This window comes from Melanotaenia boesemani, chromosome 4 (assembly GCF_017639745.1).
Source record: "Melanotaenia boesemani isolate fMelBoe1 chromosome 4, fMelBoe1.pri, whole genome shotgun sequence".
NCBI lineage: Eukaryota > Metazoa > Chordata > Actinopteri > Atheriniformes > Melanotaeniidae > Melanotaenia > Melanotaenia boesemani.
This window is the reverse complement of record NC_055685.1, coordinates 18,021,428-18,044,999: the sequence shown is the minus strand read 5'-3', so window position 1 is coordinate 18,044,999 and position 23,572 is coordinate 18,021,428. Positions and strand designations below refer to the sequence as shown.

At 40.6% G+C, this 23,572-nt stretch overlaps 2 protein-coding genes across 2 annotated transcripts in view; one reads left to right on the top strand and one right to left on the bottom strand.

Moving 5' to 3' along the window:
• frem3 (Fras1 related extracellular matrix 3) overlaps nt 1-15,577 on the top strand; it is a 32,897-nt gene extending 17,320 nt beyond the window's left edge. The window contains exons 4-24 of the mRNA XM_041983412.1: nt 254-484; nt 616-741; nt 832-1,083; nt 4,974-5,123; nt 5,210-5,419; nt 5,716-5,913; nt 6,012-6,176; nt 6,437-6,619; nt 6,695-6,825; nt 7,796-7,954; nt 8,087-8,390; nt 8,482-8,613; nt 8,758-9,089; nt 11,489-11,681; nt 11,777-11,881; nt 12,206-12,333; nt 12,438-12,572; nt 12,678-12,804; nt 12,882-13,069; nt 13,153-13,299; nt 13,396-15,577. Of these exons, the coding sequence (XP_041839346.1) occupies nt 254-484; nt 616-741; nt 832-1,083; nt 4,974-5,123; nt 5,210-5,419; nt 5,716-5,913; nt 6,012-6,176; nt 6,437-6,619; nt 6,695-6,825; nt 7,796-7,954; nt 8,087-8,390; nt 8,482-8,613; nt 8,758-9,089; nt 11,489-11,681; nt 11,777-11,881; nt 12,206-12,333; nt 12,438-12,572; nt 12,678-12,804; nt 12,882-13,069; nt 13,153-13,299; nt 13,396-13,962 (4,163 nt within the window). The 3' untranslated portion in view covers nt 13,963-15,577. The remainder of the gene's footprint in view (nt 1-253; nt 485-615; nt 742-831; nt 1,084-4,973; nt 5,124-5,209; nt 5,420-5,715; nt 5,914-6,011; nt 6,177-6,436; nt 6,620-6,694; nt 6,826-7,795; nt 7,955-8,086; nt 8,391-8,481; nt 8,614-8,757; nt 9,090-11,488; nt 11,682-11,776; nt 11,882-12,205; nt 12,334-12,437; nt 12,573-12,677; nt 12,805-12,881; nt 13,070-13,152; nt 13,300-13,395) is intronic.
• smarca5 (SWI/SNF related, matrix associated, actin dependent regulator of chromatin, subfamily a, member 5) lies at nt 14,903-23,221 on the bottom strand. The gene is made up of 24 exons (XM_041983413.1): nt 22,970-23,221; nt 21,268-21,393; nt 21,014-21,180; nt 20,811-20,911; nt 20,593-20,693; nt 20,292-20,471; nt 19,588-19,743; nt 19,360-19,491; nt 19,159-19,227; nt 18,949-19,058; nt 18,624-18,850; nt 18,420-18,541; nt 18,146-18,298; nt 17,868-18,000; nt 17,476-17,624; nt 17,237-17,359; nt 17,047-17,154; nt 16,820-16,933; nt 16,595-16,717; nt 16,351-16,483; nt 16,149-16,267; nt 15,813-16,025; nt 15,608-15,718; nt 14,903-15,370 (listed from the first exon to the last, which is right to left on the bottom strand). Exons 1-24 carry the CDS (start codon nt 23,039-23,041, stop codon nt 15,305-15,307), a joined length of 3,108 nt encoding a protein of 1,035 aa, XP_041839347.1. The 5' UTR covers nt 23,042-23,221; the 3' UTR covers nt 14,903-15,304.
• Nucleotides 23,222-23,572: the final 351 nt, after the last annotated feature.

The window sequence follows — 23,572 nt, the reverse complement described above, 5'->3', positions numbered from 1 at the left end:
GTAGTTTTAGTCCAATTAAAACTACACAAAACCATATTCAGTCCATGACACAATGAAATTACAGCCTGATAATGTATTTGGTTCAGGGTAATGTATGACGCAAGAAGCAGACAAAAGAGCAAGTATGATGATAGATACTGTGATGCAGAATTTACTGAAAAAAACCTACATCACATACACAATTAGCTTAGTTTTATTTTATGATGCTATACCTCCCTTTACAGCTTAAACCATGCATATCTCTCTTTTGCAGGTATTGCAACTAAAGATGGCACAGCCGAGAAAGACAAGGACTTCCGTGGTAAGGCCCAGAAGCAGGTCCAGTTCAACCCTGGGCAGACCACAGCAACCTGGAGGGTGAAGATCTTCACAGACCAAGAGTTTGAGACCTCTGAGAACTTTAAGATCCAGCTATCAGACCCAGTTATGGCAGTTCTGGAGTTTCCTGACATTGCAACTGTAGAGATTGTGGACCCTGGAGATGGTAATCAATTTTTTTGAGTCATTTGAAGAAATTTCGTTGTTTTTTGTTTGTTTGTTTGTTTGTTTGTTTTTGTTTTTTTTTTTAATGAATGCTTTAATCAGTCACTTTGTTGTGTTCTTCTTCCAAAACAGAATCGACCGTTTTCATTCCTCAAGCAGAATTCAAGATAGAGGAAGATATTGGAGAGCTCTTAGTGCCAGTGAGGCGTTCGGGAGATGCCAGCCAGGAGCTTATGGTAGTTTGTTATACTCAGCAAGGTGAGATTAATCTGTTTCTAAATTATGTCAGACAAAAGTCCTTCCAAAAGACTCAATTTAAAGCCTTCTCTCTGTTCCCATAACTCCCAGGCACAGCAACTGGCACAATACCCAGCACTGTTTTGTCCTACTCTGACTATATCACCCGACCTGAGGACCACACCAGCGTGTTGCGTTTCGATAAGGATGAGAGAGAAAAAGTCTGCCGCATTATTATCATAGATGACTCCCTGTATGAGGAAGAGGAGACCTTTAACGTCAGCCTCAGTATGCCAATGGGTGGCCAGCTTGGCGCCAACTTCCCATCTGCCAAAGTCACTATTTTGGCAGACAGTGATGATGGTAAGTGGCAGCACTTTTCTCTCTCCAGCAAACTTCAAGCCTCTAAGTGGAATCAGTACAAATGATGTACATATAGATGAGTATAGAAGCTGAGAGTGGCCATTGTTGAACATATTTTGACATAAGTTAACTGTCTTGTTAACTCAAGAACAAGGATGTTTTTTTTTTCTCATCTTCCGCACTTCTACGTAATACTTGTGCTAACTTGCTTCTGCAACCTTGAATATTAATGTAGGTAGATAAGAAGCTCTCAGTCCAATGCTCCATTTAGTCATATGTACATGTGTTCAAATCAATCTGAGGCCATTTCATTCCTCTGGAAATTCCCAAATAGGTTGCAAGTGAGAATCTTGATTACTGCTAAATTATATACATTTGAAAAAATGTAAGGTCTGTAGGGAATTTCAGAGCAAGACCGCACTGTTTGATGATAAGTTGGATAAATGGAGTAGCAAGCAAGCTAACAAACCACTGCCTTGACAGTCAAATTCATTTAAGGGAAAATTTTGTAGTGGTATAGAGCCAACATTGGTATTGAAATTATAAGAATTGGTAACATACGAAGTACATGCAAATGGTTCTTGTCTTTTCAAAGCACATCCTTTAACTTACCTCTGTCCTTCTAATATCAGTTTCATGTCACAGTAATTACATGTACATATTTCATGAAACAGGATGAGAAAGCTGCTAAAATGAACATTTTCCATTTCATTGCTGCAGTGAAGTTTTCAGCCATTTAAAAGGAAATGCTTTTCCTTGTCTTGGAGCATAATCCACATTGAACACAAACATAAATGAGATGTACAGCTGATCCTTGACTTTAAAGAAGTACAAATTAAGGAAGAGTGGCATCATGTGCTATAGATTCATAACTGCAGGTGTTGTTGATCCTGTTGCATTAGCATCCCTTCGATGCTCTAAGTTTCTATTTTGGACCCTCACTGAGCTCAGAATGACTGTCAATGGCACTCAGGGGAACTAATGTCCTGTTTGTGTGACAATGTTACCATACAAAAAAAAACAAATCTTTCTCTTTGTGTATTAAAAAATTTGGATTTACACAACAGCAAAGTAAAAAATTACTTCCATGCAGAGTGAAAATGCAAAACAGACTGGAAATGATGTGTGCATGCCAGGCCTGCAGTGGGTGGTAAAACTTTGCAATAGCATACACAATGTGTGCACTACATCCCTATCAAACCTGAAGACATAACAACCACTAATATAGAAATGTATTGGATATCTATCACATGTAATCAATGTGTTTTCACTGGTGTTGCACAAAGCAGCTTTTACCAGCAGCTTTTGCTTTAAGAGACCAAAATAACTTTAAAATATTTTACCAGCAGAACAAACAGAACACATAGGTCTGGTATTGTTGTTGTTGTGTTGTTTATGGGCCTGAGTGCGTGACAGACGTCATCGTCACCAAAAGATTCCAGTTCGTATTTACACAGGCAGGATTCGCCTTTTGGGGTTTTATCCATCCTAAACTCTGTAAAAGAGAGATTCAAAAAAAACTTTTGCAGTTTACTGTCTCAGCGTTGTCGTGTAAAAGGGGCCTAAAAGGGATACAGAGGCCATCCTTTTGTTTACAGGGATCAAAAGGCAGGTGGTAGGGAAAGGGGGACTTTTGTCCACATGACTGGCATGTTTTTCCTCTGTCCCCTCTGCTTAATGGTTGTGACGGCCTTGTGCATGACGGTGGTATTCAGGAATATGTTTGCTGTTTCCTTTCCAGGCATAAGACTCCTGTGACTAGAATTTCCAGATTGTTTTTTTTTCTGTGTCTCCCAACTCTTAGCAAAGCTAATTTACAACATTAGCCTGAAATGTGATTGAATTCCCTGTATAAATAATCAGTTTGCATTTCCAGACATTTGAAAAGACAAGACTGGATACCTCAGTCTAAACCTCTATTATGGTTTTGCTTCTTGGTGGGTCTTGAAGTAACACCATGCCATAAATTTGGTGCAGAGACTATAGGTGTGTGTGTGTGTGTGTGTGTGTGTGTGTGTGTGTGTGTGTGTGTGTGTGTGTGTGTGTGTGTGTGTGTGTGTGTGTGTGTGTGTGGGTGGGTGTGTGTGTGTGTGTGTAAAGCCATCTGCCTGCTTGAGTAAACTTGTGATTTGGACTTATGCCACCACTGAGCCTCTATTGTTACTGTATTTGTCTGACTCTTCCTCCCACTGATCCTGAGGTTGCCATGTTGGCCCTCGTTGCCCCTTCCCACCCCTCTCTTCAGCACAATAGAAGCTGAGAAGTGCTGAAAGTGTGCCAGAAATCCATCCTCCACCATTAGTGAAACATCAACTTCTGAGTTAACTTGAGACCAGATCTGCTATTTCTGTTCAAGTGTCAATACTGGAGAGACCTCCGTGGCGAAATCAGTGTGTTTCATAATAAATGGTTTCTTTGACAGTCAGTAAATTACATTTTAATTACAAACCTTGCACCAAATTTATTTTTTGTCACATTTGTGCATTAACGTTTGAGTACCATAAGTACTGTATGCTGAGGAGGGATATGTAATATATATTAAAATATTAAATGTAAAATGCTTCACAGCATAAATGTTTGTCATCCAATCAGCAAAAGAACTCACATATCAGTGTATGTAGCTACTAGCATTAGCCACCTCAAGCTAGTTGTCAAGTTAGGTGTCGAAGGGCTCTCTGATCTGATTGCATGACATAAAAAGCACAAAGTTATGGCTAAAATTTAGCTTTTTGTTCTCCATGTATCCTTCCAGTTCTCCCTTGAAACTATTTTTTTGTAAAGTTGATGATGAGCTTCTGGATCTTCTGAAAGTGCTACAGAGGCTGCTTCCAAAGTGCAAGAGTAGCTGGAGATTTTATTGTCGGGATGTTTTCTGTGGCAGTGGACGAAGCTTTGCCAGGGGTGATACAGGTGTATGCAAAGCGAGGCACTGTGGCAAAGGGTTTTTTTTTTTTGTCTTGTTTTGTTTTTTGTTTCAGTGTTTAGTCATTTATGAACATATCCGTTAGAGGTCGTAAATATGAACAGTGGTTCAATGTAAAGACATGAAAAGCCCTGTTTCCTAATCCTTATCTTTGATCTCTTGAATTCATCAGGAAAATGTATGAGGATTTAACTAAACTAATTACTGCAAACAGCATTTATTCAATGAGAATGTTTTAATATCTTACCAACTTTACTGACTACATTATTATAAAATCAAAAAGGGATTTTTCACAACACAATGACCCAAATGTTGCTTTTTTATGAACCATAAAGATGAGCCACATCTCCTTCTATTTATCCTGTTTTTTCCCTCCATTTTTGATGAGAGGTACTTGAATCTCTATATCTGTCAGCTGATCTCAAAGAGCAAAGTCTGGACACAATGTGGTGAAAACAAGCTTTATACAAAAGTGACGAGAGATGAACTGACATTGTGATCCAGGGCTCTGAGTGCTTCCCCTGCATTTTGCAAAGGGTCCAGTTGCCTCTCTGTCTCCACCAACCCCTCCCCCTGCTCCCTGACCATGCTTCTTCTTATCAGTCTCCCTATCATCAAAAAGCAGCAACATCCCTTGACTTTTGCATCACTCTGCACGCACGTTCAAGCACACACCTCATTCTTCAGGTGTATCCTCAACCCTCTGGCGTTGAGTTCAGACAGAGCTATCCTGATGTAGATAAGTGAGGGAGGAAGGTTGAAGGAGGGCAGGATGAGATGGATGACAGCTCTCTTCCTGTACCGAAACAAAAATTAGGCATTTTCTCAGCTATGTCAGTCTATCCTTTGTAAAGCTTTTGCAAATGTGCAGCCCAAATGCACTCAGCAACTACAGATATCCTAAAGTCCAGGCTTGGTTAGAAGTGTTTTTTGCTCAGTAGCTCCTTTTTTTCCCCATAATTTACAGAGCCTTCACTGTACTTTGGAGAGCCTGAGTATACTGTTGATGAGAGTTCGGGCTATGTCGAGGTAAAGGTCTGGAGGACTGGTACTGACCTGTCCAAGACTGCTACTGTCACCGTCCGCTCCAGGAAAAGTGAACCTGTTTCTGCAGAAGGTAAAATCAGCAGTTCCTTAGACTCATTAAAATGTAGTCATTGTATTAAACTGTGTTCAGTTAGTGGTTTCTTCTCTGTTTACCAGCTGGACTTGACTATGTCGGCATTAGCCGCAACCTGGACTTTGCTCCTGGAGTGACAATGCAGACATTTAGGGTCACCATCTTGGATGACCTGGGTCAGCCAGAGCTGGAGGGACTTGAGACCTTTGACCTTGTATTGAGGATGCCCATGAATGCTGTGTTAGGAGAACCCAGCAAGACAACCATCACCATCAATGATACTGTCACTGATCGTAAGTGTGAACTGTATTAAAGTGAAATGCCTCTTTGAGAAAAGTTCATAATTAATGCAACAAATTTCAATTGTTCCGTTAACCACATTTGTTTTCTGTTTATACATAAACTGTCAGTAATATGTATCATTAGAAATGTAATGAAATTAAATCTATTACATTGTTCTGTCTGTAATAAGTTATCATAATCTACTGTATGCAGCTAAAAATCTGTCTGATAAAAAGAACAAATAACGTTATAGTCACTATCTTAAACTTTAAAAAGTCTTTCTTGTAACAAGTAAACTTTTTTTTAGTCCCAAAGGTTCAATTTAAAGAAGGAAGCTACAAAGTGGATGAGTCAGATGGTGAGGTGAGAGTCACGGTGTACCGCAGTGGAGACATCAGCCTTAGATCCACAGTGCGCTGTTACACCCGCCAGGGTTCTGCTCAGGTCATGATGGACTACAGTGAGAGGCCAAATACTGACGCATCAATCATCACTTTTCTACCAGGTCAGACCTCCTTTAACTCCTCTTTCATTCTCGATATCCTATCGGCTCTTTTGTTATCTTTTTTGTTATACTCTGTACTCCCTATATTTACTCTCCAGGTGAGTCTGAGAAGCCGTGTGTGGTGAGTCTGATGGATGACTTCATCCATGAGGAAGACGAGGAGTTCCGCTTGATGCTGGGAAGTCCCAAAAGCAAGTCTCCTTATGGAGCCTCAATCGGGGAACAGAAGGAAGCATTGGTCACCATCACGGATAAGAAAGACAGTATGTGCTGGCTAAAATCAAATGTATTGTGAACTGATAAATCTTTTAAAAAAAACAAATACAAAACACTATGCAAAGGAGTTGACAAAGATTAATTATGTTACTGTAGAACAAAAAAGAATGAACAAATGAAACTGAAAAATTTCCATTTCTAGTCCCAGATCTGTCTTCTGCTGGTCTCACTTATTTGTTAAATCTGACTTTAAAATTTAGGATAAATAGCATTTCAAAGTGAAAGTACTGTTTACTTCTTGTTTTAGAGCCCATCATCCGTTTTTCTGAGATCAAGTACAGTGTTCGTGAACCCCAAGTGAAAGGGGATGTGGCAATAGTGAAGATTCCTATTCTGCGTTTTGGGGACACATCAAAAGTCTCAGTGGTCAGAGTGCACACAAAGGATGGCTCTGCAACCTCTGGGGAAGACTATAACCCGTTGTCAGAAGGTAAGAAAACATCTTTTGAACCTCTCTTGGTGGCTTTAAAAGTGATTACAGCTTATTACACTGTATGTCTTTAAGATGTGGAATTCAAGGAGGGGGAGAAAGAGCACTTTGTTGAGATTGAGATCCTGTATGACGGTCAGAGAGAGATGAGAGAGGCCTTTACTGTGCACATGAAGCCAGACGACAACATGGTGGCTGAAATACAGGTGAGTTAAAGGCCACATGGCAAATATCAGCAAACACGCTCACACAAAGACAAACACAAACCAGCAGCAAGTTCAGCGTGTGCACAGCACAGTGCTGCAGATCTGCACACGTGAACATGCGTCCTATCATGTCAGCCTGTGTTAAAATAGGCAGGCAGCAGCTGGCAATGTTGTCAGCACAACCGAACCACAGTCTTATAAAAAGCTTTTCTCTCTGGAATGTGATGCTGGGGGGAATGTCCCTGCAGAGCCAAAGAGAAGACAAACCTATAAACAGAACTGCGACATTCTACCCATACACTCTACATCAGCCACATACCACTCACGTTACTGAAATAGGTTATCTTCTCCTAAGTTGTTTTGTGCCTCATTATACTGTAATTAAACTGTGCAACCCCAAGAGACTTCTGTGCTCTGCATCAGCTTTTCTAATTACAGTGAATGTTTGTAACCCCTATTTGGATATATGTATTAAAACTTTCTCTATCACAGATAAATATGTTTGGGAGAATATCAAAATTAAGAAGTGTACACGTTTACAGATAGACAGTTTTGAAAATGTCAAACAAAATAACCATCATGAGAGATTAAAGAACTGAAAGGACGTGCCAAGACGATCCATTAGATATACAAAATGACAAAACTAAGAAAGAAAATAGCCAAAACAAGATGTAAATAGATCTCAAAGAGACACAAAATTTGGGTAATTCTGTGCTCAGGGAGCCATTGTTTTATAATCTGTTCATATTTATCCTATGTATTGGTGGTAAATTTTATGAAATAGTAAAGCATGCTGTCAAAATGATTTTTTCCCATTTGCCTATTTGAAATATGCTTAATACCATGATTTAATAAAGACCGAATACAATCCATTGACTGGATTGCTTCTACACCCTCCTTAAGGTTTGATAAGGATATTTACGTTTATGAACCTAATGGTAGTTAATGATATCTTTCCTTTTCTTGCTAGATGAACAAGGCCATTGTGTACATTGAGGAGATGGATAGTGTAGCCGATGTTACCTTCCCTGCAGTTCCCCAAGTGGTGTCCCTGCTCATGTATGATGATACAGCTAAAACCAAAGACAGGCCCCACCCACCTAATGGATATCCTGTTGTGTGTGTGACGGTGAGTGTCATCCTGCTTTCTTCACTTTCTAAAGCTCATCAGTCAAACCAGATGACCTGACTATCACTAAAATGTATTAAACAGTTCCAAAGATAATAATATTCTTCAATAATTTGTTTACATTATTTCCAGGCCTGCAACCCAAAGTACCATGACTTTGATAAAACAGGCTCCATCTGCTCTGTGGAGAATATCAATGACACTCTCACCCAGTACCGCTGGCTGATCAGCGCTCCTACTGGACCAGATGGAGTGACCAGCCCCATGAGGGAGGTGGACACGAACACCTTCTTCACAAACACTAAGTCCATCATTTTGGATTCAATCTATTTCCAAGCTGGTTCTAGGATTCAGTGTGCAGCAAGAGCCTTTAATGCCAATGGAGATGCTGGTCTGGAACTGTCCAGTCCCATTGTTGTGATCAGCAAAGAGGAAGGTGAGTGGAAGAAGAGGAGACTTAAGGAACTGGTGCAAATGTATGATTAAATGGAGTAGTACTTGTTTAAACTGACTTTAAATGTTTACAGGTATGTGTCAGCCTCGCATCCCAGGCACTGTTGGAGCCGAACCTTTCTCTGCAAAGATTCGCTACACAGGTCCAGATGATCCAGACTTCCCAAACCTCATCAAATTGAACATCAACATGCCTCACATGGATGGTGGGTAGCAATCTTTGTTGCTGTTATTATATATAATGGACATATGTGTGTATGTCCATTATTTTTTATTCTTCTCAAATAAGCTCTTAGTAACTTTAATAGTTCCTATTCTGTGTGACAAGAACATGAATTTTCCCTCACCAGGAATGTTGCCAGTGATCTCCACAAGACCTTTGTCCAACTTTGAGCTTACACTCAGTCCAGATGGCACACGTGTGGGCAACCATCGCTGTTCCAACCTGCTGGACTTCAACGAGATCCAAACTGGTCACGGCTTTATCACGGATGCAACAAAGAATCCTGAAATCATTGGAGAGACTTCACCCTACCAGTACAGCACCATCATGCGGTCAACCAATTCTCTTCGCTTCTACAGAAACCTCAACTTAGAAGCCTGTCTCTGGGAGTTTAACAGCTACTACGACATGTCAGAGCTGCTCAATGACTGTGGAGGTTCCATTGGCACTGATGGACAGGTAGAAAACATGTGGAATTGTAATTACTGCAGGGAATAAAATATTCTTAGAGGTGTATTTCATAACATGTACCAACTACTGGCCCCTTAACTTTTAATTAGAAAAAACTAACGAAAAGACAATCATATCCTATCTTTGATATTACAGCCACTACTGTGCAGCTACTCAACACCGATACCCTTACACATATGCAGTTTACATATACAGTTCACTCGGTTTTTAGTACAAACATGGTAGCAATCATTTAGCACTATAGCCCTTTTCTCAAATGGGTTTTGTCTTTTTGGTTCAATATGACGGCCATTTATACTTGCCACCGTTTCTCTTTGGTAATTCACGCATACTAAACAAAGGCTGTTTCCAGTGAGGGTTGAACTCTAACTGAGCGATTTGCTGCTGAGTGTAAAGCAGCTGGGATTAGGATCTGCATTTCCAAATCCGAGACCAGAGTCCTTAGCCGGACAACAGTGCTGTGTCCTTTGTGGGTCGGGAAAGTGGAGGAGTTCTTGGGGTCTTTTTTAAGAGTGAGGGGAGGATGGAGCTGGAGAAGGAGAAGGAAAGATGCTTTGGTGCAGCATAGATCTGTCATGGTGAAGAAGGATCAATCTGTGTTCCTACCCTCGCCTATGGTCATGAGCTGTAGGTAGTGACTGAAAGAATGAGATCATAAAAATGCAAGCAACCAAAGTGAGTTTCCTCTGCAGAGTGGCTGGGCTCACCCTTAGAGATAGAGTGAGAAGCTCAGTCACACGGGAGTGGCTCAGAGTAAATCCGGTGCTCCTCTGCATTAAGAGGAGCCAGATGAGGTGGCTTGGCAAATGGTCAGGATGCTTCCTGAACACCTCCCTGGAAAGGTTTTCCAGACATGTTCCACAAGAAGGAAGCCCCGGGGAAGACCCAGGTCACGTTGGAGTGGAAATGTCTCTCGGCTAGCCTGGAAACACCTTGGGATTCCCAAGGAGAAGCTTGAAGAAGTGGTCGTGGAGAGGGAAGTCTGGGTCTCTCTGCTCAGGCTGCTGCGCGCATGACTCGACTCTGGATTAGAGGTTAGAGTATAGATGGGTGGATTTACAAAGGCTGTATGTTCTATGGTTACACAAAATAAGAAACATTGCAGATATTAAACAATTACAATAAAAGTTCATCCTACAAGCTTTCTACTTACCAGTCTAGAGGAAATTTAAAGCTCTGTGTCAGATTTGAGTCATTTCTACCCCAAAGCTACAGTATCTCTAGTGAAGAAAAGTAACACCAGTATTTACTCTTGTTTTGACTTATTTTATGCTGCTTTTCCTTGTGGGAGGGGTTGGATGGAAAAATAGTGTTTGCTAGTTAGGAGATTCTATTGTTTTTACAATGTTTCATTTCTGCTTTTTTCTGTTTGCTGTTTGGGAGATTAGACACTACAGTGACTATTCTACCATCTAGTGGTAGAAATTGGTAATGCAGGAAAACGATTCCCATTCTCAAAGTATCTTGAGTTTTATTTGCTGCATAGTACATTGACATATTTTTTACATATGTGTTTTGTTAAAATGTTGCTGTTTTAAACAAATCCTCTCCTGTACTACACATTCAATAATCTTTGAGTGTTATTCAGTTATTACCAGTACAATTAATATTTTAAAACTCTTTTTGTCTTCATTTTTTGTTATTACCAGATGTCTAATTTACACTCGAATTTGCTGCTTCTCTCTGAAAAAAGAAAATGAAAGAGGCAATTACCACTATGACTATGCAGTCCTTACATTTTTAATTGAAAGAAAATTATTTATCTTACACTTGCGGCATTTCAAAAATAAATTGGTTCAGAAACATCTAACATGTCACTCTTACTAGGAAACCAATTCTGAATCAAAATAGGCATGATAAACCACGAAAACAGCCCATCAAATTAGTCTTTTAAATAAACTAGCTAAATGTGTTCTTGCTTCCAGCTTGCTAAAATCTGAGGACAGTAACTCCTAACCAGAAAATATTATTTTTCATGTTTACCAACTCAGCAAGCCTTTCCCGCTCCAATTTCTTCATATGAAATAAAGTTATGTACTGTCACAAAATAAATCACTCTGTGCAGAGGTATTTCTTGACTAGACTCTTAACAGATGGCTCGCCAGTAGCATTCATTTTCTATGAGCACACCCATATTTTTAGGGTACTACATTCTCCTCTTAAACCCTTTAACCTCTAACCCAATCACTAACCTCACCATTAAGCTGTGACCCTTGGTGATTTTGTGACGCCAACCTTAAATCAGAGATATAGGCCTTTAGCTATAGCCCTTTTTCAACTAAACTCCTGCTATATCACAAAGCTTGTCATAGCCAAATATTTCAAATATATATTAAATTCGTTGCACACTTTTCAACCTTATCCTTGTTGTTGTCCTACTTATTCAGGTGCTGAACTTGGTCCAGTCTTATGTCACCCTGCGTGTTCCTCTATTCGTGTCTTATGTGTTCCACTCTCCCGTGGCTGTTGGAGGCTGGCAACACTTTGATCTGCAGTCAGAGCTCAAACTCACCTTTGTATATGAAACAGCTATCCTGTGGCAGGATGGCATTGGAAGTCCACCTGAAGCTGAACTACAGGGTATGTTTCAGTTGTTTCCTCCTTGTTCTTACAAAGGTAAATAGATGTATACTTAATTGTAAAAATTTATAAAACTTTGTCCTCTGCTCTCATAGGAGCCATGTATCCCACCAGCATGCGTATAAATGGGGAGGGCCGGCTCGTGGTCAACTTCAAGACCGAGGCTCGCTTCAGGGGACAGTTTGTTATGTCTCATCCAGGTATGAGGGTGGCGCCGACATGCTTATATACATACCCTAAACCCATCCTGTGGGGTCATTCTATACATGCAGCCAAATATTGGGTTACGCTGTGGCCCACATCCTCTCTTCATCTATTTCTGGAGTTCCGCCTCAGGGGTCTTCCTGTGTGAAAGTGCTAGAGGTCATTTAAGCAAATGTCAAAATGACCCTGCTGCATTCACAGTTTGGCAGCAAGTGACATAAAACAATGTGAGAGATACCTCTATAAATATGGACGTGGTTGCTAGCTTAGATTGGGCAAAACGCAGCTGTTAATGTTTATGACTGTATGCTTTTCTTCAGGAACCAGTGTGTCATCCATGGTGATATGTGCTGACCATCCTGGGCTGACGTTTACTCTCACCCTGGTCAGGACTGAGCCAACGTATAACCAGCCCATGCAGCAGTGGAATTTCGTCTCAGATTTTGCAGTGAGCTATTATGCTATGAAAACAACATTAGGCAGGAAAGCTGCACAACTTTCTTTTTTTTTTTTTTTTTTAAAAAAGTACTGATGCATTTGTTTGATGTCTAGGTACGGGACTACTCTGGGACCTACACTGTGAAGTTGGTTCCTTGCATTGCATCGCCTAATGGAGAGTTCAGCATCCCTCCTGTCTGCCACCCCAGGGAACCACTTACTTTTGACATGGACATTCGCTTCCAGCAGGTTAGACTTGACATCCGGATATACATTTCAATTTGGGTTCATGTTGATTTTTCACCTTTAATTTCACCCAGAACCGTCATCTCTTGTATATACTATTATCTCTAGGTGAGCGACCCAGTGGCGGCTGAGTTCAGTCTGAACACTCAGATGTTCCTGCTCTCTAAGAAAGAGCTGTGGTTGTCTGATGGCTCCATGGGTTTCGGAGAAGAGACTGATGCTGCTTTTTCAGAAGGTAGTGTACCACTGCCACCTGGCGGTTGTAAGAAAGATTACAACATGACTTCACTCGTCCTATGCCCTTCACTTCAGGTGCCACGATTTATGGCCGCGTGATGGTTGACCCTGTCCAGAACCTGGGTGACTCGTTCTCTTGCAGCATTGAGAAAGTTTTTCTGTGCACCGGAGCAGATGGCTATGTCCCCAAATATAATCCCACTAATAAGGAGTATGGCTGTCTGGCAGATGCTCCTTCTCTGCTTTACAGATTCAAAATCCTGGTAAGAGACCAGAGCGCAACAATTTGGGATGTTATAAAAAAAAGAAATCATTATATCTGATTTTGGTGTGTATTTTTCTGTAGGATAAAGCCCAGCCAGAGACTCAAGCTTCAGCATTTGGTAATGTTGCTTTTAAGGCCACATTGGCTCAGGATACAGCTGAAGCTATGCCTCTGGTCAGACAACCAGGCACAGATGGCTTCACACTATCTTCCTCCCCACTCTTCCAAGTCAGTATAATTCTCAGACACAAGTGTGTTCATGAATTGCATTAACACCACAGGGAAGATGATTAAGTACATGTTGGGCTCCTTTTTTTTTTTTAGGTTGCTGCTGGTCGGGAATGGTTCATCCACACCATCTATACTGTCCGCTCCAGAGAAAATGCCAACCGAAACATTGGCAAGCGCAGTGTGGAATATCTCCATCACAGCGTCTCTTCTGTTGAGCGACCCCACACCTCCAATGTGGCCTCTCGCCTCCGCCGAGCTGCCCCTGCTTTCTCAGGTCCAGCTTTAGCCCAGGATATTGGTATCGAAAACAACCGGGGCACCAACATCCAGCACATTGCACTGGACCGAACAGACCGCATAGTGGTCAACCAGCTGCAGCCCTGGACCCCTAACCGTGACCCCTTCCTGGAGCGCCCCCTGCTGGAGAGTTCAAGCAGAGAGTCAGCTGACACCTTCTACCTACCAGTGTTAGTGGGCATCGCAGGTCTGATCCTCTTCATCTGCCTCATCGCCATTATTGTCATTTTGCTGGTGCGGCGCAAGAGGAAGGAAAAGAAGACTAAGTACCCTCTGTACACCACCTCCTCCTCTTCTGCCTACACTGGCTACAGTCAAGGTCCTGCAGGTTTGTGGAGCAGCTCAGACAGCTCTGAGGTCTAAATGTGGACTCTGTTTCATGTGATCATCTGTCCCCTATTTAAGACTACAATAGTCTCTTCACCACTGTGCCTTTGAAACCAAACTAAAAAGAGCCCTGTGGACAGAAAATAATGTCAGTGCTTGGGGCCTACAAAGAGAGAATATGCCAGTTTTGAGGCTTACTGATTTCTGAAGATGGTTAGTTTTTACAGGAATGTACTGAAGGGTTGGTTCCTTATTACAGCCTATTCAGAGTTGTGGTAGTATGTAGAAGACCCCTAAAATGATATTCACCTCTTTCACTGGTTGCCAAGTTGTAAACTATTGCAATTCATCCCGTTTGCAAGTGCATGCAGTAAATACAACTAGCTCACAAGTGAATGTCAATTTTATTTAGGTTTCGTCGAAGAAATTTTTCTATGCTTATCCTTTAAAATTATTTAGTTTTTTATATAAATTCATTGTGTTCCTTATTTTATTTTGTGGAGAATAGAGAAAATGGACTGAATGCTATGTGAAACTGACCTGAGTAAATGACAGTTTTGTCCGGTTGTGCTTTCAAAAGCCTGCAGCACACATGCCCACCACTAACAGCACCGTAGTGCCACTGAAAGGGGTTGTAATAGCTATTTTAGGCTTTTTGAGAATGCAGATTCACTTTCTTCTAAGCTTTTCAGATAAATGTGGCTGAAAACTGATGCAAATGTATCTGTGTAAATATCAAAGCAGGACTATGACAAAAAAAAAGGTATCACTATACCCTGGTTAAAACTTGAAAAATATTAAATACATGTCTTTCTGCTTCTTTAAGTCCTGAAAGGAGAAATTTCCTGTCCGTAGGTGTGAATATATTTGGTGAGTAGACTTATGGCTTTTCAATTTTGTGACAAATGTTTGGATCCCACTACTCTTAAATTGCCAAATACAAGTGTCGTTTTCTGAATAAGCAGGAAGCATTTTCTTTTTTTTACAAAAAGGTAACTTTATTTTTTATGCTCAAAAAAGGACATTTTCAACTTCACATAGGAAGATAAAAGAACAGATGTTTTTCTTAAGAATACAAAGGGCACATATTTCAAGCAATGGAATGCAGTACAACCATCAGGCATAAATAGATTTATTTCAGTTAACTACTCATTAAAAAAAAAAAAGAAAAATCAGCACAGCTGCAGTGTTTAGGTAAGTAAGAAGAGGGCAGGCTCGTAAAGGAGCACCTCCTAAAACCTAATACAACCAGATCAGTCCGTTAGGGATTTTACACAGTACATTATCACAGCCTGCTAAACAAATACCGATACTAGAACTAATGATACTGGAGCTGGCTGCCGCTTTCAAATTTTGATGCTGCAGGCTGTGAGGAGTTTCACAACTTCAGCTTTTTCCTGCGTCCTCGACCATCTGGAGTTCCCTCTGCCTTTCGTTTCTGTGCCTACAAAGCAAGGGGGAGGTTGTTAGAAAAGCCTTCATATATTTGTGCCCAGCTGAACTTGTGGAAATGTGCACACAGATGGCTCTTCAGGTCTACCAGAAGTCTGCTGGTGTAGACAGTTAATGTTCAACTTTGAGAAAAAAGTTTTTTTTTTCCTTAAAAAAAAAAAAAAAAAAAACTTTTAATGAATAATAAAGAGACTGGTTTGTTTTAATGTGCGATGGATTTATAACTCACTGAGCCACTCTTTGGTCCCCGCTTCTTCTTCTCAGCCCTTTCTCTCTCCTCCAGCTCCATGTTCTCTCTCTCAATTAGTGTGATCAGGGTGTTGCATCGCCTCTGGAGCTCCTACAGAACCAAATCACAAATTTTCATGTGAAAAAATATATAAATAGTGGATTAACAATAATAAGTTAAAGGGTGCAAAGAAGAGAGAATTCACCATTGCAGTCCTGGATTTGAGGAACCAGTCAAAGCGGAACTGAGGTGAGTTTCGGATGCACTGCCGAAGCTCGTCGTACACGCTCTCCTTGTCGAAGCCCAGCTTGTGAAGCATACAAATGAGGAAACGGTCCTCCTCCTCTGTGTAGTTCTTGCCTTTGTTGGTGCCATAGGAGATTCTGAGCTGATGGAAAGGAGCCTTGTATCGACCAATCTATTAAAGAGGACAAGTAAAACATGGAATGATCATTAGTTAAAGTCAATGCAAAGCTTTAGGAGATGAAGCAAATCTGCTTGATTAAAACATCAGAGAACGGTCAAATTAAAAGTGTTCTACCTTGGAGTCCAGCGCTTTCTTAATGCTGATCCTTCTCTGAATCCTGGCTTCTCCTCTCTCAATCTGGGCCATGATCTTTTCAATATCCTGCAACTCATTGCAGCGTTCCCAGAATACAGCTGGAAGAACACACACGAAGAAAGTTACAAAATTTCTACAAAAATCTGAGTTTGCCTTCTGTAGCCAGTACAAAGAAAATTACCAGAATATTCCATGACTTCTTCAGGAGTTTTTCCCTCAACTTCTCTGGCAATGTTCTCAATATCGTCTCTTCCCCACTTCTCATTGGCTTTGATGAACTGGTTAAAGTCACGCTTGTTCCAAATTGTAAATCCCTGTGGTGAATAAACAGTTAATCAATGTGTTCACAATTAGGATAAAAGGCCAGAAATAATTTCTAAAACTTAAGCAATATGTTGACTGTATTGTGTAAAAATCATCTGTACCTGTTGCAGAAGGTTCTCCTTCTCCTCCAGTTCTTCCTCTGTTAGAGCCTCAGCCTCATCAATCTTAGCCTGCTCCTCTTTCTGGACCTGAGCGGAACTGGGCAGGTCCGGGTTACGAGGAACCTGAACACACACACACACAAACACACCCACAGATGAACTTAGAGAAAACTCAGAAGACACTGACTAACAGGGAATACCCTCTAAACCTGCTGTTTTATGTACCTTGTAACCTATGGTCTTTCTGTAGAACAGAATTTCCTTTTCTAAAAGTTCAAAAAGACGTGGAGGGAAGAACTGAAAGTCCTGGACATTTGGCTGCTTGGGAGGACGAGGAGCCTGGAAGAAAAAAAAATATATAGCTCATTTATGAATATATGAATACTGTCATTGCATCTTTTGATGCAGTAATGCTCTAAGACTGTAGTATTTGTGGAGTGGTCCAGCTCTACCTTGGGTGCTTTGGGCTCGCTGACTCGCAGAGCTTCTCTGAAGTAGGCATCCACCGCATAATTGGCTTTCCGCTCTCTCTTAGGTGGCTCAATCCAGTTGGTAATGACCTGAGTGAAACCAGACAATGAAAACAAGGTAAAGACTCAAAGTTCTCAGAGTATGGCAGATCACTGATGTTGGCCAGTTTACCTTTTTCTTCTCTCTGTAGTCCTCTCCTTCAAATGTGTACACGCTGCTGTTCTCCGTGTCCATGGTGAAGTTTCTCAGGGAACTTTCACCCAGTGAAGACAGCTTCTCCTTCATCTCCATAGTCTAGCACACGGCAAATGGAATATTTCAAATTCATATCAAACAAACACTCAATACAATCAGCTGTTTCGAAAAGGAAAGTGAAAAAATAAAAACTAAAATCTCGCTTCCATCCTCACCTTCCTTTCACCTCGCTCCAGGATTGCATCAATGTCATCATCTGTGATCTCGCTCTCTTTGGAGGCAAACACGTGAGTGGCACCGTGGCGGATGATGGACAGCATTTCATCTTTGCCCAGCTTACTTGCACTTGGATCAACCAGTCTTCCTGTTGAACAAATCGTCCGAAAAATATGGCCGTTATGTTCCAAACTTCAGATATTATTTCTAACCAATAAGCAGTTTTCATTCTGTGCTGCCGTGTCATCATGGCTCCCAATTCTTAATTACTATTACAAATTTTATTCACTTTTCTTTTTCCATCTACAACAAGGTCAAACATAACAGGAGGATGTTAAAACACTTTTACAGCTTTCCTGATTTATATTTAAGTTGAGTAGTTAAGAATTACCTTGTTGAATGACAATAGAGTCTAAACGCAGTTTCATCTCAGCCCTCTCAACGATCCTCTCCTCCACCGTGTTTTCAACGATAAAACGGAAGACGCGTACCTGCTTCTGCTGACCAATCCTGTGAGCTCGGTCCTAAAATGAAAAGCCAAACTTTGAAATGATTTGCCTTTGAAACAATGTTTGTGTATCAAAGTTACACAGCACGAATTCTCAGAAGGATGTCTTAGTTTTGGTTAAGTGAAGGAAAGCTGGCAGAGTATGGCACCAGAGCGCTCACCATAGCCTGCAGGTCAACTTGAGGGTTCCAGTCAGAGTCGTAAAGGATGACGACATCAGCTGTAGCCAGGTTAATACCCAGCCCACCAGCCCTTGTGCTCAGCATGAAGATGAATTTAGAGCTGTTGGGTTCATTGTATGCATTGATGGAGATCTGTGAATGCACAAGGATACGGATAAAATTGTGTATTTCATTACAGTATAAGAATTAATTATCAGCTTCTCTCCAGGTTACCCTTTGAGAAATCCCATCTGTTGATATGCAAGTATTTCACCTGTCTCTCCTCATGTGGTGTCTGGCCATCCAAGCGACAATACTCATAGTTCTTCCACATGCAGTAGTCCTCCAAGATGTCCAGCATCCTGGTCATCTGACTGAAGATGAGCACACGTGAACCTACAAGAAAGAGACAACACAATCAGTTAAAACACATTTCATCTTCAACTGACAGAAACTATGGCTTAATTAATCCACGTACCTTGCTCCTTCATCTTGGGCAGCAACTTGTCCAGCACCGCCATCTTGCCACTGTTCACCACCAGATGGAGGTCGGTCGTGTAAGGAGGGCCCGGTTCTGCCCCGTCGAACAGGTATGGGTGGTTACAGCATTTTCTCAGCTGCATAAGAACGTTCAGCAGACGCATCTTGTCCATTTTACCCGCCGAGTTCAGAATATCAATGTCCTTCATGAGAATCTTAGTATACCTGATGGGTTGTGACATGAGAGAATTTATCCATGTTATATCGAGCTGTTGTGGCTCCAAGATGTTTGGAGCAAGGAAAACTTAACTAATAATGCTTACCACTCTCGCTGCATCTTACTCAGGCCTACGTATATCTTGATCTCTTTTTTGGGCAGCAAAGTCTTCTCTACATCTGCTTTAATACGACGAAGCAGGAAAGGACGCAGCACCTACATGACAAGGCATTTCAAAAAGGGTTTCACCTTAATAATGTGCCTTTAAGTCAAGGGCTTGTATTAAACCTGATTTTAAAGAACATTCAGCACATACCGTGTGAAGACGTTCAACCAACTTCTGATCACCCAAGCAGTTGTTTGTGTCAAACCACGAATCGAAATCCTATAAAGCAAACAGAAAACAGCTTCCAGAGTAAATGATCATGTTTTAATAAGAGGGCATAATTAAGAAAGTAATTATTTGAACTCCAACTACACAGTAAATAAACATTCTCTTGATACTCTTGAGTTTTACCTCTGCTGAATTGAAGACATCAGGCAGCAGGAAGTTGAGCAGAGCCCACAACTCGTGGAGGTTGTTTTGAAGGGGTGTACCAGTCAAAAGCAGTCGATTGGTGGTTTTAAATTCACGCACAATTTCTGAAAGCTATGAAAAGGAAAGACAACTTTCTCTTTATCAGATTCAGTTGCAGCATTAAATATGTAAATGTAACTGTCCAGTCTATATCAGCAGATGTGTAACCTTTGACTTCTCATTCTTGATCCTGTGAGCTTCGTCAATGACCAGATATCTCCAGTTGAACTTTTTGAACACGGCCTTTTCAATGATGAGCATTTCATAGGATGTGACACAGACATCCCATTCTCCTGGCAGCAGCACGTCTCGGATCAGAGCAGTCTACAGTTCGAGAAAAACATTTCGCTTAAATTCCTCACACACATACGGTTTACATACATATAATAAAGCCTGCAAAATTAACTTTCAAACACAGACTTTTGCTTACATGTTAATCTCAAGCTTATTAAAACTCACTGATGAACACTTTACATTGATAAAAAATAAAATAAAATACAACCTGGAACAGAAGTATTGTGATTAGTCATTTAATTTAGGTCAACATCAAACCCAAATCAGAGTAGCCTCATTAATGCTTCTGTCATCAGACAAATTTTTATTCTACTATGCTACCATCACAAAACTAAGGTTCCTGTATAAAGATTTATTTAATGCCAGTTAAAGTTCATTTCCACCAAGCAAGTGTAATGTAACTGACAAATGGGACTGGACAGTAAAACATCACAATACTTAAGCTTTGAATCTACATTTGCACTTGGCTTTGCAAAAACTAACAAAGAAATCTTTTAAAATGTAATACTCAACAGAATCCATCCACAAAACAAACAAACAAAAACAATAAAATTAATTTTTAAAGTAATAAATCCTACCCGCTCATCTCTGTCTCCAATCAGACAGACTGCTCGAAGAGAGGGCACCCATCGCTTGAACTCGTTCATCCAGTTGTAAAGAGTGGACTTGGGAACCAGCACCATGTGGGGACCAGGGATGTTTCTGTAGTGCTTCATGTAACCCAGCAGGGCGATAGTTTGGAGAGTCTTTCCCAGCCCCTGTTAACAAGTGGACAAAGTGCATGTTGTGAAGTAAAGAATTAGACAAAGACAAAACACTGGAATTCACTCTGGTTTGCAAATCCAAAAGTAAAGGTGGGAATAGTGAGAAAATACCAACCATCTCATCTGCGAGGATGCCGTTGATTCCATTCTCATATAAAGAAATGAGCCAGTTAAGACCACGGACTTGATAGTCCCTCATTTTTCCTGTTTTCACGTCTGGATAAAAGACAAGAAAAAAAAAATTTAGCCCACACGGCTGTTCATTGTGTATATTTGTTATATACTTGAGCTTAATGTGCCCTTTGATTTTACAGAAAACAGTTAATTGCTTACAAGAGGGAGACTCGTCAAAACGAGTGCACACATTTGTGGTTTTTGTACTCTCGTTGAGAAGTTCTTCATCTTCCTCTTGCTCTGTACGTCTATGCCGGTTGCTGTCAAATGAAGAAAGGAAGATAGCAAAGGATTTAAGATCAAAATGGCAGTACAATTTCTCAAATAAAACAAAGCAGTTTTCCGGGGAACAATTAACTTACTCTCCGGCAGAAAGCAGGTTTTGTTTCTCATCTTTCTTGATCCGAGGGCGTCCTGGTTTCATCTTCAGGGGAGAAGTGGGGGTCTTCTGTGCAGCCGGTTGAATGAAATGAGCAAACAACTCTGTTTGCTTCAACAGATATTCAAATCTGTTGGTCCGGTCTGTTTGCTGCGTTATACAGGGGGACGAGGGTGTTAACTTATCTAACCAAGAGCAGAGTGGTAACTCATGTAAGTTATAGAAAAATCTACTTACCACTTTCTCTTCATAACCTGGAGCAGAATCTTTAGTTTGGGATGATGAAGATGATGATGCATCTTGTCCATCAGCTCCAGCATCTGATGAGGACTCTTTTCCACCATCTGAAGAGTCAGACTTCTCCTGTGCCAAGAGAAATGTGAAAACATATCAGTATATCAGCAGCAGTAAGTTTTAAATTTCCTACAGCAGCAGGAATACACCACATAAATTTATAAGACAACCAAGCTCAGATACTGGCAGATTACACACCTTCGAGGGGTAAGAATGATAATGACAAAATACTTGACTTCCATTCATTTTTAGCTGACAATTCATTAAACATACAAAACCATCAGGATTAATTATTTCCTGTTCATTTACAGTTATTCATAGGAATGAGGTATTCCTGCCTTACATCATCTTTTGGCTGGAAAGCTGACAACCTGCCTTCTACAAGAGACTGAGCAATTTCTTTAGCTTAAAAACAACCTGTACTTGGGAGATGGTGAAGTATTTGGCTTTTTTGCAAAACCCACCATGTAAGGATCTATGTAAAGACAGCAAAATGCAATTGGTTGGCTATTACAAATCAGCAGAGAGACAGGGGAAACAAATGCTGGAAATGGATGAGGAATAAAACAAAAAAAAGATTAACAAATTAAGTTTGAGATTTCTGGTTGCTCAAGCATCCATTCATATGTAGTAATTGCGAAAATATTGTAGTATGATTTACTTTTGGTGACTACAAGGTGACATTGTGTATATACAAATACATATATATATATATATATATATATATATATATATATATATATATATATATATATATATATATAAATATATATATAGATATATAGTCTTGATGGCTGAACTGCTTTTAGGTCTCCAGTCTTTGCTGATGAGCAACAACCTGCGGACTACAAATTAACTATAATCAACAACAAACGAGTAGTTAACATTTTACTTCTTTACATTATAGAAGACGTATCATTAAAACTGCTAATAGACAGATAATGTACTTCTTCGCCGATCGCTTGCATACAAGATGTAACTGTGACGTAGGTTGTTTTCTCGGTGCATAATCATAAAGTTTCATGATCTTGCAGCCCATCTAAGGAGAAATGCCCCATCCGCCTTTTAAGGTTTTGAACAAAACTCTTATTTTAAAAAGTCCAGCAGTGGTCAGCTTGCAGTAAATCTACAGCAGCATCGTTCCTCGATCACAACAACCAGGGCTGCGCTAACCCTTTGGGAACAAAGAGACTGATGGGAGAGAGAGAGGGGTGGTCCTCGGTTGTTTCTACCTGGATTTCTAATAGCCAATATAAATTACAAACACCAGACTGAGCGGAAATGCAAAGCAAAAGGAAACTCAGCGTAGTGATCTATGTGTGGCTAGCGGCGCTAAGCTAGTAGTGTGTGGGTGCTTATGAGACGGGCTGGCCTCGCTGCTATTGTGCTTAACGTTAGCTTCAGTGCCTGGTGAATGAGACAGAGCTGTTGTTGTTAGCTATTGATAGCACTACCGCAGCTAGTTAGCCGTTTCTGCTAACTAGCTTTAAAAATGACATTGATGCAGTGAAAGTTACACATAGCCAAACTCCAGATATCCAGAGGCAAGGAACACGAACGTTCAAAGTTGTAGTCTTTTGCGGGGTGTTGATGAAACACGTCCTAGGGGACGAACACAGACAATGCCCATTTTAAACGGTCTTACCTCCGCTCCTCCGGCTTCTTCAAGTTCAGTCGGTTCTTCCCGCTGTTCCTCGCAGTTTGCGCTTTCAGACATTTTCGTCGAATCCCCTCTTCTATCCAGTTAAATCTTATTAAACACCCAAACTGACCCCGTTTTAAAGCGGTTAGGAATTTTCCAGACTTCACCGAGTTAAGTAAGGATACTGTATCCACACCGGTTAGACAGGCAGCACGTTCGCGCTAGCAAGATTTTTCTCGCGCACCCGCGCCGAACCACAACCCGGCAAACGAGGTGTATCGCGAGACTTCACAAAGATGCTTTCAAAGTCTTTTGGAAATCAATTATTTCGAGAATAAATATGCAGTTGTTCTTTTTCTTTCTTTCTTTCTTTCTTTCTTTCTTTCTTTCTTTCTTTCTTTCTTTCTTTCTTTCTTTCTTTCTTTCCTCCTATCTATCTATCTTTCTTTCGGAAATCAAATTTCTGAAAACACAAGGAAAAATTATCTACTGTGAAACCAAAGTCATTTATTGATAACGTCCTCAGAAAGTGACTGTGTTGCAGTCTGTGTCATATTCTTGGCTGATAGGCAAAGTTGTTTTGTGTGTAAGTTTTCTTTTAAGTAA

Excerpts from the sequence above, each read along its gene's own strand:
- smarca5 (XM_041983413.1), bottom strand. The coding sequence starts at position 23,041 with ATGTCTGAAAGCGCAAACTGCGAGGAACAGCGGGAAGAACCGACTGAA. Across the intron at positions 20,912-21,013 it reads AACCTGCTTTCTGCCGGAGA|CAACCGGCATAGACGTACAG; the intron begins GTAAGTTAATTG and ends TTCATTTGACAG. Across the intron at positions 18,001-18,145 it reads AAGTTGACCTGCAGGCTATG|GACCGAGCTCACAGGATTGG; the intron begins GTGAGCGCTCTG and ends TTTTCATTTTAG.